Below are 18,435 nucleotides of genomic sequence, written 5' to 3'. Positions count from 1 at the left end.
TTTTGGGAGAAACCCCGTTATCAAAGTGGATGAAGAGTTTTTTTTTTTTTTTTTTTTCTTTTGAAGGGGGAGGAGCGTGTGTAGGAGGGCGGGGTGGGAGGAGGCAGCACGCACCCCGGGATCAGACGGGAGCCGGAGTTGCGGGGAGGGCGAGCGAGTACCGGTGCCGGCTTTTGAGGGTCGACTTGCTCTCCCCCTCCCGCGAGGGCGGGGTGGTGCGTTCCGAGTTCCCAGGAGTTCGAGGCGGGCGGGTGCCGGGGGGAGGGGAGTGGCGGCGGCGGCGGCGGCGGGCGGCTCCCGCTTCAACCTCAGCAGTGGCGTCGGCGACGGCGGAGTCGAGGCACCCGCGAGCGCTCGGCTGAGTGTCAGCCGGCGGCGACGGCGCAAGAGCTGGGAGTTAGGGACACGCGCGCCGGACCTTCCGCCGCCGCCGCGCCGCGGCCGCTGCTGCCACCACCCAGAGCCTGAGGCGCCGGGGCCCGGGGAGCCGGGGGGCCGGCGGGAGAGCGGGCCGGGGGGAGGGTGGGGTATGGCGCGGACCCCGGGGCCGGCCCCGCTGTGTCCCGGAGGCGGCAAAGCACAACTTTCCTCCGCTTCTCCCCCCGGGGCCGGGCTCCTGCTGCCGCCCCCGACGCCACCGCCGCTGCTGCTGCTGCTCTTCCCGCTGCTGCTCTTCTCCCGGCTCTGTGGTAGGTGAACCGCGGTCGGCGCGGGCTGAGGGAGGCGCGACCGAGGGTCCCGGCGCGGCGGCCCGGCCCTCGTGGGCCGCTTTCCGGCGCGGCGAGGCGGTTGTATTCGGCGGTTGGGTGCGCGAGCGTGTGCCGCGGACTTTGGCTGGAAACTTTTCGCCGCGCCCCGGGCGAGGCCCGGAAAGGGCCGGGCAGGCGATTGCAGCGCCGTCCGTCTTAGCGGCCGCGCGGGTCTCAGTGCTGATGGCCGGAGCCGGCGACGGTGCTTGGTGCGCGGAGCTGTGGGGACCGTTACTTCCTAGCTTCTTCGGGAAGCCAGCGGAGAGCGCGGACTTCTGGGCTGGGGTTAAGATGCCGGGATGCACGTTTTGCCGCCTCCTATTTTTCCCCCTGGTGAAACTTGAGCTGTGATCCCGGAAACCCTAAGGACCCGAGTCCGACGGAATGAAGCCTTCTGTCCTCCTCTCATGGCCTTCCACCCGGGAGAAGGCACCATCTTAACCCACCCTGCCGCAGCATCCCTTACAGTCAGTTTTCTTAGGTCCTTGGGCCCTATTCTGCCCTGGCAGCCTCTGATCATCTCGGATTGAGGTCGGTCGCTGCCTTCCAGTTTTGGGACGTGTCTGCCCCTGCTTATTTTAGGACATTCTGTTTGTCTCCAGGACCGAGACGTACATGTTAAATACTTGATTACATCGATCGCTGGCTGGGCTGTTTTAATCAAAACAACTCCATACCTATTAATAATGTTAGTCTTTCCCTTGTTTTAGTACAGTTTTCCTGGCACATTTTGGTCTAGTCTCTTTGTAAGTTCGGTTCGCAAATATCTCAGACTAGAGGCCTACTTTTTAAGGATTATATAAAAAATGCTTTTTATGCAAGAAAAATAATCCTAAATAGTAATTAACGGACTACAGTGATTTGGGAAAATAAGACGACTAGTCTTTGGAGATTAGCGCAAAATGCCTTTGGGTAATATAAAAATACTGCAGGGCATTATTCATTCAAAAGCTCTTTCTTGGTGAGGAAGGTAAGGTGATGGGCAGAACTTCCCACTTGATCAAAGACTGGTTTTTAGTGTATCTCCAGCCAAATCTTTACCAACATTTATTAAAAGGGGGAGAAATGTGTGGGAATTTCTTGGATAGTGTGAAGTGAAAGGAAGAGAAACCTGTTTTGGTGAGTTAAGGTAGATGGGTATGAGGTAGACAAAGTTATGAGATTTGAGTGCCCCTCATAGGCTGAGAATTTTCATTACCAATTCACCATCAGTAGTGTAATGAAAGTTTCTGATTTACACAATGTAGTAATGAAAAATGACGTGTTATCTAATGTCTAGTGTTCTTGCCACTCCTCATATGTTTAGTTCCAAGATGCAGATCTTAAAGCTATTACTCCTTTACGTTGATATAAGATTCTTGATTGAATTTGTGTGATATTTTTATGTTCCACTAAGCTTACAGTTGAGTTCCAGGATAGTTGAAAAGGACATTAACAGTTTACTGTCTTGACTATTCAGTTTATATTTATGATGGGAAGAATATATGTACCTCCACAGAAGTACATTTGTTAAGGAAGAATGAATAATATGTACAGCTGATATAGGATATATAATTTGCATAATAATTTCACAGTTTTAAAAATGAATTGGTTATTTTTTGAAGGAGCACCTTGGTTTCTTAAAAATATGTTCAATAATATGCTATTAGAGGTCTTGATATTTTGTTTTAGAGCCTAAAAACTTCAGAAGTTAAGACTTGTGGACTGTGATTTAGAGGAAGTGTAAATTGAAGTTTTTAAGAGTCAGCTCTGCTTGTAGTTGTAGTCATAGACACTTGGTGTTACTGTGCACTGCTCATTTAAAGAGCTTCCTTTTTTGGCTTATAGTGTTATAACACCCTAATTTGTGAACCCTTGTGACAAGTTTTTTCCATTAAACTCTTATTTTAGAGTTTAGTCTTTGAATAGGACACAGTTGTTGTGACCTGGGGATACTTAATAAGTATGGAAATAGAATTTTATTCTTGCAAGCTATTTGTTGATCTAACAACCTGTTGATCTGACTACTAATGCTAGTAGTGCTAACATGTATAGTACTACTTCGGAGATTTGGCATGTACTTCTGTTTGAGTAGAACTAGTTTTAGAGTTGCTAAGGTTTTTAGGTTTTCAAGAGTTTACTGATTTGTTACTCAGAATGCTTTGTTTTATTTATGATACTTAGATCTTTCTTTTCCATGCTATTTTTGATACACTGCTTATTTTTAGTATAGCCTTAGTTATGGTTAATGTTATCATGTTAGATTGACTAGGAAAAATGTCCCTCACAACTGGTAAACCTCATATTCTGAAAATATAAAAATTTATATCAGATATGCTATTTGTTTTGTGTTATACATTATCTTATTTGAAGATTTGAACTTTTAAAATGAGACATTTACAGGTTGACAAATTACCAGATTTCATTTCATTTTTTTTTTTTTAAGTCTAAGAAAGTCCTAGGTATAAAGTCAAGTGGACTAGGTTTACAACAAGTCACTGACAAGACTTTATTTGTTTAATTCTAAAAGTCTGTTTCATTTTGATGAAAATAATCAATTCATAGGCTGGGCACTGTGGCACATGCCTCTAATCCCAGTGGCTCCAGAGGCAGGAGGATCATGAGTTCAAAGCCATCATCAGCAATTTAGCTAAGCAATTTGTGCTAAGCAACTCAGTTAGAACACCCTGTCTTTAATAAAATACAAAATAGGACTAGGGATGTGCCTCAGTGGTCAAGTGCCCCTGAGTTCAATCCCTGGTACCCAAAGGAAAAGCAAATAATCAATTCATAGATTATCAGATTTATCTGAATTTTCTCTCCTACATTTATCTTAAGAGGTAGAGAATATTAGCAGGGATATGGTATTGATGACTAAGAAGATAGACAACTTGACTTTTTATAAGGTCCCTTTGACCCTGGGATTCTATGGTTCTTTGTTTGCATTTTTAGCAAGGTTTTGTCTTAAGTTGGATGCTTAGAAGATGATAGAAAGATCCAAGATAATAGGGAACATTTTAAAAAAATTAAGTGAAAGGATAAAATAAAACAGAATGTTGATATTTATTACATAGCACATCATAAACAATCTTGTCTGATATTGGTGATTTTTAAAAAAAATTTGTTTTTGGGTACTGGGGATTAAACTCAGGGACACTTGACCACTGAGCCATATCTCCGGTCCTATTTTGTATTTTTTTATTTAGAGACAATGTCTCAGTGAGTTGCTTAGCGCCTTGTTTTTGCTGAGGCTGGGTTTCAATTCTCAATCCTCCTGCCTCAGCCTCCTGAGTCACTGGGATGACAGGCTTGAGCCAGAGCACCTGACATGGTATTGGTGATTCTTAATTCTACTTTCTTGTCCTGAATAATTGAGCTTTCACATTAATTGACTACCTGTATTTACACTTTACATCTTTTTGTATGGAGTTTATAGCCCAATCAGTGTTTTTAAAATATTTGTTAAATTTACTTCAGATAAGTATACTGATGACCAATTTTAAAAATATTAGAATATAGTCAAATTGATTTTATTGTCTCTCTATATGGAAACTATTTGAATCTTCCCTTAATGATGTTGAGTGCATTTTTAAGATTTTGGCAGTTCTGTAAAGTCACTTAGAAATAATAGGATTATATTGAAAATATGGGATTGAAAAGGGAGTCATAATTTAACTTCTACTTTGTCTATTTTCTGGTAGCATCAGTTTGTGGCCAACAACATTTGTTACCTATATGAATCTTTCCACATCCTAAACATGTATTATTAGAAAGTGAACCAAATTTAGAAGCAAGTAAAAGGAATAAAAACTTCGTTTTAAATTTTTTTGGGGTGTTGTAATTAGGTATATGTACCTCAACATAATATAACAATATGCTTTGATCAATTTTGTTCCCCTTTGATCTTCCTTTCTATAGCATTGGAAATGTGTGGGGCACTTTTGTGTGTATTATGTATATACACATACTTGTTAGGCAGGCTGAATACCCCTTCCCCCTTATTCCAAATGCTTTGGCCCAGAAGTGTTTTGGATTGTTTTTTAGAGTTTAGAATATTTTCATATGCATAATAAAGTATTTTGGGAATCTAAGGTAAAATATGGAATACATTTATGTTTTTTATATACCTTATACATATAACCTGAAAATAATTTTATATAGTGTTTTAAATAATTTTGTGTATGAAACAAAGTTTCATAGTGTGGAATCTTCCACTTGTGGCATCATGTGTATTCAGGATGTTTTTGATTTTTGGAGCAGATTTCAGATTTTTACATTAGGGATGCTCAACCCATTCCTACATATTTATATATTTATAATTTAATGACTCAGAAACTCAGATACATTTTGTATCTGTAGAGTTGAGGAATAAAACATCAGTTATTTGAAATTTATTGACAAGAAGCTAGTTATGATATCCTTACCAAAAATAGTATTTTGACATTCTATGATTTACTGTTAAAAAATTAGTCAATATTTCTTGACATATTCTGTATTCTATGAAAGCTTTCATAAAAATTGACAATAAACACTATTTGATCTGCAAAAAATGTGACAATATTATTAATATGTAAATGGTGGGATAAAATCAAGTAACCCTCCTATCTGTAATGAAATGTTAAAGATGATTTTATGTAGCACACACTCATGTGGCACACACTCATCTATAAATCTGGGTACCATTAATCTGTCATACTTTTGATCTGTCATGCTTTTTTTTTTTTTTTTTTTTTTTTTTTTTGGTACTGGGGATTGAACTCAGGGGCACTAGACTGCTGAGCCACATCACCAGCCCTGTTTCGTATTTTATTTAGAGATAGGGTCTTACTGAGTTGCTTTGCACCTCACTTTTAGCTGAATCCAACTTTGAACTTTCCGTCCTCCTGCTTCAGCTTTCTGAGCTGCTAGGATTACAGGTGTGTGCCACCACGTCCAGCTCGTCATATTTTTGATTACCTTATATATTTAGAAATTCCTTTAAATTCTTGGACACATTCCTTTCCTGAATTTCAGTGAACTTTTTATTTTTGTACTAATTTAATCATTTATTTAAGTAAAGTTTGTTGCTAGCCTTTTTCAAGAGTTGACTTTAGATTTTTTTTTCCCCTAAATGGTTCACTTACAATGTAGTAGGTCATCATTAGAATTTTAGAGAAAGTTTGTCCAATGAGTCTAGATGTCTGTATATTGTAGTTACTATAGTTTTCTTAGAAAATGTTAATTTATAAAATGTTAATTTTATCTGGTCTTTTTAATGCATCATACTGAAAGTTTTTTTTTTGTTTGTTTGTTTTTTGGCAAGCCTGTTGATTGCCTACTATTCATTCTGCTAATTAAGAAGGGAAGAGCTGTTAAATTGTGAGTAGATATTCAGAAATTGGAATTTGAGCCATATAAAAACATACCAGCTCATAATTGGATTAAAAAGCTGAAAAATGGCAGTATGTTTTCAACACTTTTGCCTGTGGGTTTAAGTATTTTGTATATGTTATTCTATAGATAAAATTACGATAATTTTGCATGTTTTTAAACTTTATTTGGCTTCCTTTAATTTCATGGTTTAAAAAAATGTTTTTATTTTAAATGGGTTGACCGTTGCTCCTAGTAGAAGCTCTTTAAGTTCACAGCCTAGGCTTCTTCAGAAGAAATAAAATAGCAACAATAGTGGGGAGGTGTGGAGCTCTATAAGTCATTATTTTTAGATTACCAAGGTTAGCAAAAAAAAAAAATAAGGTATATGGATAGATTTAAATCATAGATATTAGGGAATCTTCCTTAAAATAGCAGTGCCAGGCTTCACTATGGTTTTATTGGATCAGTAGTTTTTGCAAGACTGTTGAGGAGTAGAGATGTATTTTGAGATACATTTTCAGATGATTCTTTCCCCCAAACTGTTCTATTTTGACAGCATTTTTATTTAATATTTCACCAGATATGATCATACTTTTAAAATAACTACACTCCACCATTTTATTCACAATTTTGTTTCTGCATGTGTTTGCCCTGTAGTTGATACTCAAATTTCTTTATTTTGTGAGGTTAGTAGCAAAATCAAGTTTAGTTTATACTAGCATTATACAATAGAAATACAGTGGGAACCACATAATTTTGTTTTTCTAATGCCGCATTAAAAATGTAAAAAAAAGAATCAAATGAAATTAATCCTAGTATGCTTAATATAACTAAAATATAATTTCAGCATTTAATTGACATTAAAAATTTAGATGTTTTATGTTTTCTTTCATATGAAGGTTTTGCAATCCTGTGGATATTTTACACTTTACAGATCATTTCAATTTGGACTAGCCATATAGTATATCCAGTAGTCAAGTGTATTGTGAATGTTGAATACCACTTTGGTCAGTGTTAAGTATCAAGTATTTATTGTCTTTGAAGTTGATTATGCTCTTTTCCAGTCCTATTCATAAGGCCTGGAATGACATTGCTCTTCCTTCCTAGCTAGTCAAATTCTGAAGCGCATGGCGTAAGATTGATTTCCCTCAGCACATCTTGCACACAGTGAGCATTGCATATTCTCTCCATTTTTTTTTTTACTCTTTGAGGTATGGGACAATGTTTGTCAAAGTACTTCCACAGTACACTAGTCTTAGAAAATAAGTTTTTGGAAGAAAGTTCCGTATTTCATCACATAATTGTCACAACCACATTAATGTATATTCCTGAGTATTCCAAGTATCCTGCCCTTGCACCAGTTTAGTAATAAATGTATTTTAAGTAATACTGGCACAGTTTTTAAAGAGCCTCACATAATAGTTACCACTTTTTCATAAAAAATTGGCATAAAATCTGGAACAATTATGTGGCGAATTATGGTACCATAATTGAATATATTTGGGAATGGGAAAAACTGATCCTTAGAAAGTCATAATATGCACTAATTTATTAATGGTATATGAGATTAATATTTTACTTTAATTGAAAATCGTGTGTGTGTGTGTGTGTGTGTGTGTGTAATACCTACTGACGTGTTGCAGAAGCTGTACTATGTATAACACTATGGGAAGCATTGTTAGGTATGTCTTTTTTTTTCTTTTTTCTGATACCAGGGGTTGAACTCAGGGACACACAACCACTGAGCTCTACATCCCCAGCACTATTTTGTATTTTATTTAGAGACAGGATCTCATTGAGTTGCTTAGCGACTTGATTTTGCTAAGGCTGGCTTTTAACTCGCCATCCTCCTGCCTCAGCCTTCTGAGCTGCTACCACTGTACCCAGCTAGGTAGGCCATCTTGATATTATTTCTGTCTTGGAAGCATGCATATTTTAAATTTTAGGTATAAACTGATAATCTTCAATATTTTACTTGAAATAGCACTATACTGGTTTTTCCTTAAAAAAAAAATTCTGTCTGCCCTCTTTAATTTCTTCTTTTTTGTTATCATCTTACCCATTTTGAATCTGAAGTGTCTGCAGTATTGACCATTTAGGAAGAATACAAGTTTCTTTAATGTTGCAAAATCAGTTTTGCATTATTTAACCAAGTATGTATATAGTTCACACAACTTCTGTGAGAAGTATTTTATTTATGTATGGCAAATTTCATTCTAGATTTTAGTTTTAGGAATAAAGTGGATACATTTAAGATAACTAGTGATCTTTTAATGGAGATATACCAGTGCTGCTATTAGGAAAGACTTGAAAACACCACTGGGCAAATACAAAAATAGGTGTACAGAGCTATGGCTTCAACTCAGTGTTTGAGAACATTATAATTATGAGTGTGCTTGACTCTTCTAAATTATTTCAGTTAAGAGGGAAAACAAAAATATTATGAAATGTTAGTATTCATAAATTATGGCAAGATTACTTTCATATAGTAACTATTTCTGTGAGTTACCCATGACAGGTTTGTCATTAAAATATTTTAGATGGTTGTATTTGAAGTTTATTAATAATATTTATAATTAAATCATAGCACTGTGAGCCAGATTAGGATTTTACAAATGTCTACTAATTTGATTTAAATTGGCTGTAAGTTCAACTTGATACTGACTGTGACAGTAAATTGCCTAGTTTTTAAACATGCTTAGAGTTGTGCTAGCTCTTTTATTTCAAATACAAAATTAGAAAAAATTCTTGTTAACCATTTTTTTTTCCTGACGAGATTTAAGTAGGAGAAGGTATATAGTTAGTTAATAGTTCTATCCTTGTTAAGTATGTAGAGCTACAATGTCAGAGCAGCATTTTTTACTAATTCATGAGTTGGTTTATGTTAAAGGCTGTAACAGCCATGCTAAATCTCTGCAGTTCTGCTTGTTAAAGGAGATGAAAAATTACTGACACAAAACTAAGAAACATGCAAATGATGTAGTTGTATTCAATATCAACATTTATGATAGCTTCCCCATTCTTATAAACAATGTTGAAATTGTGAATCTTTGATCATCTAATGATGCAGTTTGTCTAGTTCACAAACAGATTGAACTTCAGTATTAAAATAATAATAAGGAGCCTGACATAGTGGTACATGCCTATAATCACAGCAACTAGGGACTCTGAGGCAGGAGGATTGTAAGTTTGAGGCCAGCCTTGGCAACTTAGTGAGATCCCATACCAATAAAAAAATTTTAAAAGTCTGAGATGTAAAGTACTGAGTCCCTAGTAACATACACACACAGAGAACAGTAGGGATCTGTTTTTTTCAAGTTGTTGCCTTCTATTTTGTTTTTGTATATTAGTATAATGGCAAAGGATTCATTTTTTTTTTTTTTACTTTTAAAGTTGGTATAGATCCTACAGTTGACTAATTTTTGAATAACTAAAACAAGGTATATCAAGGTTGGAATTAGCAATGTTAATGAAGACATCTTTTAAAAAATATATATATTTTAGTTGTAGGTGAACACAATATCTTTACTTCATTTTTATGTGGTGCTGAGGATCGAACCCAGGGCCTCACGTGTGCTAGGCAACCACTCTACCAATGAGCCACAACCCCAGCCCAGGTCATCTGTTCTTATCACTAAATAACACTGTCTAGTTAGACTATTGACATTATTTTCTGTATTTGAGAAAATAAAATTAGGAAAGTAGATTAATTTTATATTTTTCAATAAGAAAGTATTTTCAAATTTTAGATTTTTAAAGGAGTCATCAATTATGGTGGGTATTTTAAAGCCATACATTGTTTGTCAAACTAATTTTCTATATGTATCTGGACATTGATGAATTTTCATTGTATGTAATAGTTGACAATGAAAATGTTTAAATATATAAGTAGCTGGTGAAATTTGTGTACAGCAAAATCTTTTGTCCTCATAAAGCTTTAATCCTGACAACATGTTAAAATATAAATACAAATCTAAAGTTCCCTAAGAAAAAGAAATGTTTTTCTCTGAGAATACTGCTGTTGCTTTGCTGCCCTCTACAGTCATATAAAATAGTAGTTCTGTAGATTTGTCTCCCATGAGATGATTAGAGTTCTGTCATTGACCTCCAAGCTTTAAATTTCAGGAATGAATTGAGTAATGTTTACTGTAAAAATATGGTGAAGTTTAGTCAATCACAAGAGTTGATCTATTATCCAAAAAATAAAGGACATAGAAAATAGTGCTGGGTATAGATTGAGTTCTACTGATCATTAGTCGAGAAACAGGTGACAGAGTGTGAACCATGTTGCCAGGCAGTATAAAGGAAACCATGGTAGAAAAAGGTATAGTAGCTGCTCTGAAGCTGATAAAAAAAGCTTTATTATTGGTAAAACTAATGGTGTGCTAGAAAAAAATGGTGAAGCTAATGGTGTGTTAGAAAAAAATGTGTCTGTATATATGTATATATTAAGTGTGTGTGTGTTTGTGTGTGTGTGTATTTGTAACAGCATACAAGTGGTATGACACAGCTTTTTAAAAGACAGTAAGGTCTTCCAGAACAAAGGAAAGCCAATTAGAAGAGAGAAAACTTTGGAACTGTTTTCAAGAATATATAGAATTCAAAAAGGCAAAACAGGGCCATTTCCAAAAGTAAAGAGGTAATATTTAAAACACAAAGCATCTTTTACTCAGGAGGACTCTGTTAGGTCCCTTGAAGTATTTGCCCATAAGAAATGTAAAATTTTAGGGGTGGGGGATGAATTTAAATCCAGTTACTTCTCTGCCTGTTTCATCCACTATAAAATTAGCTAAGTAATACTTCTGTCACAGAATTGCTGTGAAAATGCAGTAAAGGACTCTTACAAATACAACTAACAGAAATGTAAGGGAAAATGATCTCATTTATTTTAGAAGTATAAGTGTTGTGGGATTATAGACTAAGGAGTAAGGAACAGTTTAACTGAGGATGGGAGAAAATTTAAAGAGCAGCTAATCTTGTGACTGAAACTTGAAGGAAGAGTTTAGATTTATATTTTTGAGGTAAGTTCAGTGAAAAACAAGGAACACATTACAAGTTGAAAAGTCCACTGGGATGAGGACTCCAAGAAATTTAGTGTTCCTTGGTTTTTAAGTGTGAGCTTCATGGAGGAAAGTCATGGCTTGCCTTTTTTTTTTTTTTTTTTTTTGGCTGAGGTGTTTACTCTGGAGGCAGTGAGCAATGAGAAGCTTTTGAAGACAAGTAACTATTGAGGAAATGGTGATTTGAGAATATTGTGTAGCTCTGGCAGCAATGTTAGTTGGGCAACAGGCAAAAAAGGAAAACCATTGCAATGAACCATGGGAATAGAGGATTACACAAATAAGTGGCAATATGGTAGAGAGGGATTTGAAGGTAAGAATGGATCTCAGAGGTTGATTACATGGCATTTGGATGTTGTTGCGAGTGAGAAGGAGTTAAATAAGAATTAATTTGGGTTTCTCTCTTAAATGATTAGGAAAGGATGGTGAATAAATTGACTAATTAGTGAAATTTTGGAGGCTTTTTTTTTTTTTTTTTGGTACCCAGGATTGAATTCAGGGGTACTTAACTAAGGGCACAGTCACGTTACCAGCCTCCCCGCCTTTTGTTTTGCATTTTTTACTTTAGACACAGGGTCTCACTGATTTGCTTAGCATCTTGCTAAGTCTTTGAGGCTGGCTTTGAACTCTCTGATCCTCTGCTTTAGCCCCCCAAGATGCTGGGATTATAGGCATGTGGCACCGTGCCATGAAAACTTTTGGAGGCTTTTAAATTGTGCTTTTGTGACTTGTTTTGGAGCTATAGTTGGAAGCCAGAGTAGGAGTTAGGAAGTGAAATTGGGAATTATCAGGATTGAGGTATTTGGATTGGATGAGGCGTTAGGAGAGGACACAGTAGAGAGAAAAAGAAGAAGAGGAAGAGAAGGAAAGGATAATGAAACCTGGGAAGGGAACAGGGTATGGGTATTGGTGGGTAGGGGTTGAGACCTGTATTTTGATTGGAGAAATTATCACAGAGAGGCAGAGAGGAGAGAAATCATCCAAGAAACTTGATAAATAAATTTAGTAGTCAGTAGAAGTTCAACTCATAACAATAAGTTTGTGCTGGTAGCTGTTAATATTTAATCAAGCTTAATCAAGCACTGAGTCTGTGGGACATTATTCTTGGTATTTGTGAAAGGATAAAATATTCATTAATTAGCTGATAAAAAATAACATGTTCCTGGAAATTAATTGTACTTACGTATTAAAGGAAGTACAATATAGAGTCAGTACCAAGTGCCTTTTGATAGAGGTTGAAAAAAGAATTAGGTATTGTAGAAGGTTGTATTAGTTTTCTCAGGATGCCAGAACAAAGTACCACAAATAAGGTAGCTTAAAATAACAGAAATGTATTGTCTTATAGTTCTGGAGTCTAGAAGTCAGAAACCAAGTGTCAGTAGGGCCATGTTCCCTCTAAAACTCTGGATAGAATCTTTTCTTGCCTCTTCATAGATCCTGGTGGCCACTGTCAATGTTTGATGTTTTTTGCTTGCATTTGTCTTACTACAGTATCTGCCTCTGTTGTCACATGACACTCCCTTTATGTTTATCATGGCATTATCCTCTTATAAGCAAAACCAGCCATATTGGATTAGGGTTCATTCACCCTACAGTTCCATCATCTTAGTTACATCTGCAGAAATTCTTATCCCAATAAGGTCATATTCATTGGTAGTAGGAGTCAGGGCTTCAACATGTTTTTGGGTGGACAGAGTTCATTTCATAAAAAAGGGTGATGACTTTATTTTCTCACTGTAAGCTGAGATTTGGGGTTTAATTTAAGTCAGAGTACCAGATAAATACAACATTTCAAAAAAAAAATGATGAGATATAAGCTGGTTTGAATAAGATTTGAGACAGATTCATGAAATATTAAAACTTCTTTATTGACATATACATAATTGTGCAGTTGGATGAAGAAGGAGAATATATCCATCAAATGATGACCCTGGTTAAAAAAAAAAAATCAGTTCTCCAGAAGTCCCTCTCACATTCATTTTCCATCATAAATCTTCCTTTGGAAATTACCATAATTCTCTTAACATCACAAATTCGTTTTAATTGTGCTTGAACTTTATACAATACTTTGCTGAAATTATTAGATCCATCCATGTTGTTCAACAGTAGTTCTTTTTTTAAAATATACTGTACAGTATTTGGTTCCATGAATATTTCATGAGATTCATCAGTTTTAATGTTGGACAGACATTTGGAATGTTTTTACTTTTTTTTTTTTTTTGTACCAGGAATAAAATCCAGGGGTTTTTACCACTAAGGCATATCCCTAGTGTTTTTTTACACTTTACTGAGAGACAGGTTCTCATTGAGTTGCATAGGGCCTCGCTAAATTGTTGAGGCTGGCTTTGAACTTGTGATCTTCCTGCGTCAGTCTTCTGAGCTGCTGGGATTACAGGTGGGCACCACTGTGCCTGCCACTTTAAGACTTTCATGAATAGTACTGCTGTGAACTTCATTGTACCTGTCTTGGTGGTGGAATTGTTCATATTTTGTATGGTTTGCTTTTGAAGGTGTGTATAACAATTTATACTTCCACCGATAGGGTATTAAGAATTTCATTTGCTCTATATCCTCACCAGCCCTTTGTGATACCAGTATATTTCTTTTAACCATTCTGGTCAGTTTGTAATGGTGTATCATTGTGGTGTTAATTTGCATTTTCTTAATAATTGAGGCCTGAGATTTATTTGAATATTCTCATTTCTGTAGTGTCTGTTCATTCTCTTGTCCTTTTTATTCAGTTGAGTTGTCTTTTGGATTTGTAGAAATTGTTTATGTGTGCCTAAGTATGAATCCTTTGTTATATGTATTGCAAATATCTTCCAAGTTGTACTTTTCACTCTATTAATTGTGTCCTGATGAACAGAAGTTCCTTAATGTCTTACTCATTTAGTCAAAACCCATGTTTTTCTTTGCAGTTGTTTCTTTGTTTCTTGTCTACAAAATTTATATTTAACACACTACCTTGAAACTTTTCTCTTAGAAAGTTTCCTATTTTGCCTTTAGGGTAGGATACTACATTAGAATTAATTATTGTAATTATATGTGGTGGGCTCCAAATTGTTTTATTTACCATCCAGCCAACTATTTATTTCCATTCATGGGAAAAAAAAACCTCTGCTGTGCAGTGCTGCCTTTAATAAATCAAGTAGTCCTGTATGTGTGACCTTATTTTTTTTGACTCAGTTCCATTGGATCATTTTTTTCTTTCTTCACACAAATATCATAGTGTTTCATATGGTTTTATATCCTGATATTGGGTAGATTAAGTCTATTTATTTGGCAGAATTTATTGTGCTTATTATTATTAGTCTTGGTCCCTTTTCATATAAATTTTAGTAGCATTTTATCAATTTGCACAAAAAGGCCACTTGAACTTTTACTGGTAATACATTAAATCTATGTAGTTATGTCAACTGAATTGACATCTTTATAATAAAGCATGTCTTCTAATTTGTGAACTTGGTTAATCTCTGTTTACTTAGATTTTCTTAAAAAAACGAATTAGCTTTTTGTGTATTAAAATCTTACATAAGTATAACTGTAGATTAAATTTAATCATTTGAATTACAGATCTATTTTGTTATTTGATGCTGTTGTTGTTTGCAGGCAAATAAAAAGATAGTTGTTTTTCACATATATCTAAGGATATTTCTTAAACATGATTTGTTTTTAATTCCTTGTAGGTTTTTTTGGATTTTTCCATCTGTACTGTCATACATCTGTGAATAATTAAAGCCTATTTTTCTCCAATCTTTATACTTTTTTCTTTTACTTAGCCTTTTTGTATGAAGACCTCAAGTATGATATTGACTTCATATAGTGACTGCAAGCATTGTCTCATTTTTATCTCAGATTAAAAAAAAAATTGTTCAACATTTCAGAATGAAATATGATATTTTGCTATTTTTTTAATAGAACAGTTTTTATTAGATTGAGGCTGTTTGCATTACTAGTTTTCCTAATTTGTTAAGAATTTTTATCATGAATGTGGGTGTTTAATTTTATTAAACACTTTATTTAAAAGATAATCATAAGATATTTCTCCTTTTATAATGTGAATTACATTCTTAAAACATTAAACTATTATTGTATTTCTTGAATAATATTACTGGATTGAATTTGTTATTTTTTCCATTTATGTTTATAAATTATACTGGCCTATAATTTTCCTTCCTTAATGCTTTTGCCAAGTTTTGGTATTAAGGTGATGCAGGACTCATTAAAAAATTCTATTGTTAAGTGTACCTGAGTTCAATCCCAGTAGCCAAAAAAAAAAAAAAGCATGAACTAGGTTTTAGAAAGGTGAGACACTTACTACATGAAGCCATAAACTCAGAGTTAAATCATACACTCATTTGTGAGGCACAAGTTTCCTTCTGTTAGAACATAGGATTTTTCCACCTACAGATGAAATGATTAAAGCAATACTAAAATCTTCTGTAATGTTTCTCATGCATTTCAAATGGTCTATCATGCATCAGGCACTGGGTTCGATCCTTAGCACCACATAAAAAAATAAAGATATTTTGTCCATCTAAAAAAACTAAAAAATAAATATTAAAAAATTCTAGTATCTTTTTCTACTATAATAGTTTGATTGGTTTTATTTATTTGTTTTTCTTTAACTGGTAGAATTCATAGGCAGAGCCATTTGGCCTGGAATTTTTTCATTTTTTTCTTTTTTCTTTTCTTTTTTTAAATAGGAAGGCTTTTAGTTGAAGATTCAACTTTTTAATAAATATAATACTAGTCAGATTTATCATATCAGTTTTGGCACATGACATTTTTGTAGAAATTTATTAATTTTATAATTTCATATCTGTTGACATGAAATTGTTTATAATAAACTTATTTTTATAGAGCATGTCTTGTTTTGCAGTACTAGGGATTGGACCCAGGGCCCTGAGCATATGCTCTGCCACTGATCTACTTCCCCAGACCTTTTATTATCTTTATAGGAGAATCATAGTCATTCCATAGTTTTTCATTTCTTCTATTGGCATTTTGTGCCTTTTATTGTTTTCTGAGTCAGTCTTTTCCAGTTTATTTTATCAGACTTTTCAAAGAACCCCCCTTTAACTTGTTGATTCTTATTTTCTGTTTTACATTATTTTCTTTTAATTTTTGTTTTATTTTCACTACTCTTTTGAGGGGAGGGTACTTCTTACTCTTTTTTTTTTTTTTTTAGTTCTTGAAATATGTGGTTAGATTACTGATTTTCACTTTTTTCTCAATTCAGCCTATCTATCTATCTATCTATCTATCCATCCACACACACACGTGTATATATATACACACACACATACATATATACATATATGTATATACACACACAAACACACACACACACTCAGATTTTATGTTTGACTTTGTATACTCCCATGTGTATTCAATTCAAAACATTCTAACCTTTTTCATATGAGTTTTTTTGATTGTTTTGAAATTTATTGCTTAACATGAGGGGAAGATGGGGATAAGTTATTTTTATTTCTAGCTTAATTACATTGTATTAAGGAATTTGCTCTATGTGTGATTTCAGTCTTGGGGACTCCTCTGCATTCAATTTTGGCAATTTTATGTACACTTGAAAAGAATGGACATTGCTCTTTTTGGGAGCAGTGGGATATTGCGTTTGTGCTAGTTCATGTGCGTGAACATACTTGCTCTTTCTGTGTGTATACTTCAATTAGATTAAGTTGGTTTTGTTGTTCAAATCTTGTCTGATTTTTATTTTCTGGTATAATTAATTATAAGAAGTGTATTAAAATCATTTACCATAATGTGGGTTTGCGTAATTTGAAAAAGTAAAAGTCCACTATTATAAAATAATCAAATATATGTAAAATAAAGTGTAAGTGATAAACTATTCAAAGCTTGATTGTTTTTTTCTTTCTTATATAGTATATAAAATCATAATCTCGTTTTAATCAATGACAGCTTATATTTGATGAAATACAGTAATTGTCACCATTTGATATTCTGAAGAAATATATCAAAAACAAATAAGAAGGTAATACAGTTATTACTCAAAATACTGAGTAACAATAGAAAAAACTGTTTATATTGTCACTACACTCTATGCACTAAATATTTAACACATTTTATTTACATGAATCAATATTTATAATTCTAAGTTTGTGGTTTGAGATTAGATTATGAAGTATAATCAAATCTGTTATTTCTCCCCAAGATTTGATTCTTTTATCATTACTGAATTGCCCTCTATTTCTAGCATTACTTTTTGCTGTAAAGATACTTTGATTCTAGTATAGCTACATTTACCATTGTTTTAGTTAACATTTGTAATTTTTTGTTTTCCTGACCTTTCAACTTTTCTTTGTTTTAAACTTAAGGCATGTTTCTTTATAAGCAGAATGTATTTTTTTTTCAGTTCTGAGACTTTTTTAAAAAAATATTTTTTAGTTGCCAGTGGATTTTTCACTGTATTTATTCATATGTGGTGATGAGGATGGAACCCAGGGCCTCACACATGCTTAGGCAAACACTCTACCACTGAGCCACAACTCTAGTCCCCAATTTTCAGACTCTTTTATTAGCAATTACATTGTTCAAAATTATGTTCTTTCACATGTTATACCTGTTTCTAGATTAATATCAAGTTTGACATTTAATATCCAACTTTACCTAAAACTAATATTAATTTTTTTATTCTTTTTAGTTATGACAGTAGAATGTATTTTGACATATTATACATATATGAAGTATAACTTCCCATTCTTGTCCTACATGATGTGGAGTTACACTGGTCATGTATTCATATATGAACACAGGAAAATAATGTCTGATTCATTCTACTGTCTTTCTTATTCCCCTCCCCCTTACCTTCCCTACATTCCCCTTTGTCTAATATAAAGTACTTCTATTCTCTGCCTACCCTTATTGTGGTTTAGCATCCATATATCAGAGAGGATATTTGGCCTTGGGTTTTTTGAGATTGGCTTATTTCACCCAGCATGATGATCTCCAGTTCCATCTATTTATTGTCAAGTGCCATAATTTCATTGTAATCTTTATGGCTGAATAATGTTCCATTGTGTATATATACCTCATTTTCTTTATCTGTTCATCAATTGAAAGGCAACTAGGTTGATTCCATAGCTTAGCTATTGTGTGTTGAGCTGCTATAAACATTATTGTAGTTATGTCACTGTAGTATGCTTATTTTTAAGACCTTTGGGTATATACTAAGGAGTGGGATAACTTGAGTCAAATGGTGGTTCCAGTCTGGGTTTTCTGAGGACTCTCCATACTGCTTTCCATAGTAGTTGCAC

General features: G+C 34.7%; 1 protein-coding gene across 2 annotated transcripts in view; it reads left to right on the top strand.

The window, feature by feature from the left end:
- Positions 1–519: 519 nt before the first annotated feature.
- Positions 520–18,435, top strand: part of Nectin3 (nectin cell adhesion molecule 3) — a 139,863-nt gene continuing 121,947 nt past the window's right edge. For both annotated transcript variants that reach the window (XM_076867241.2, XM_076867240.2), the window contains exon 1: positions 520–689. In XM_076867241.2, the coding sequence (XP_076723356.2) occupies positions 530–689 (160 nt within the window). In that variant the 5' untranslated portion in view covers positions 520–529. The remainder of the gene's footprint in view (positions 690–18,435) is intronic.

This window comes from Callospermophilus lateralis, chromosome 10 (assembly GCF_048772815.1).
Source record: "Callospermophilus lateralis isolate mCalLat2 chromosome 10, mCalLat2.hap1, whole genome shotgun sequence".
Classification (NCBI taxonomy): domain Eukaryota; kingdom Metazoa; phylum Chordata; class Mammalia; order Rodentia; family Sciuridae; genus Callospermophilus; species Callospermophilus lateralis.
This window is presented reverse-complemented; position numbering and strand designations above follow the sequence as displayed.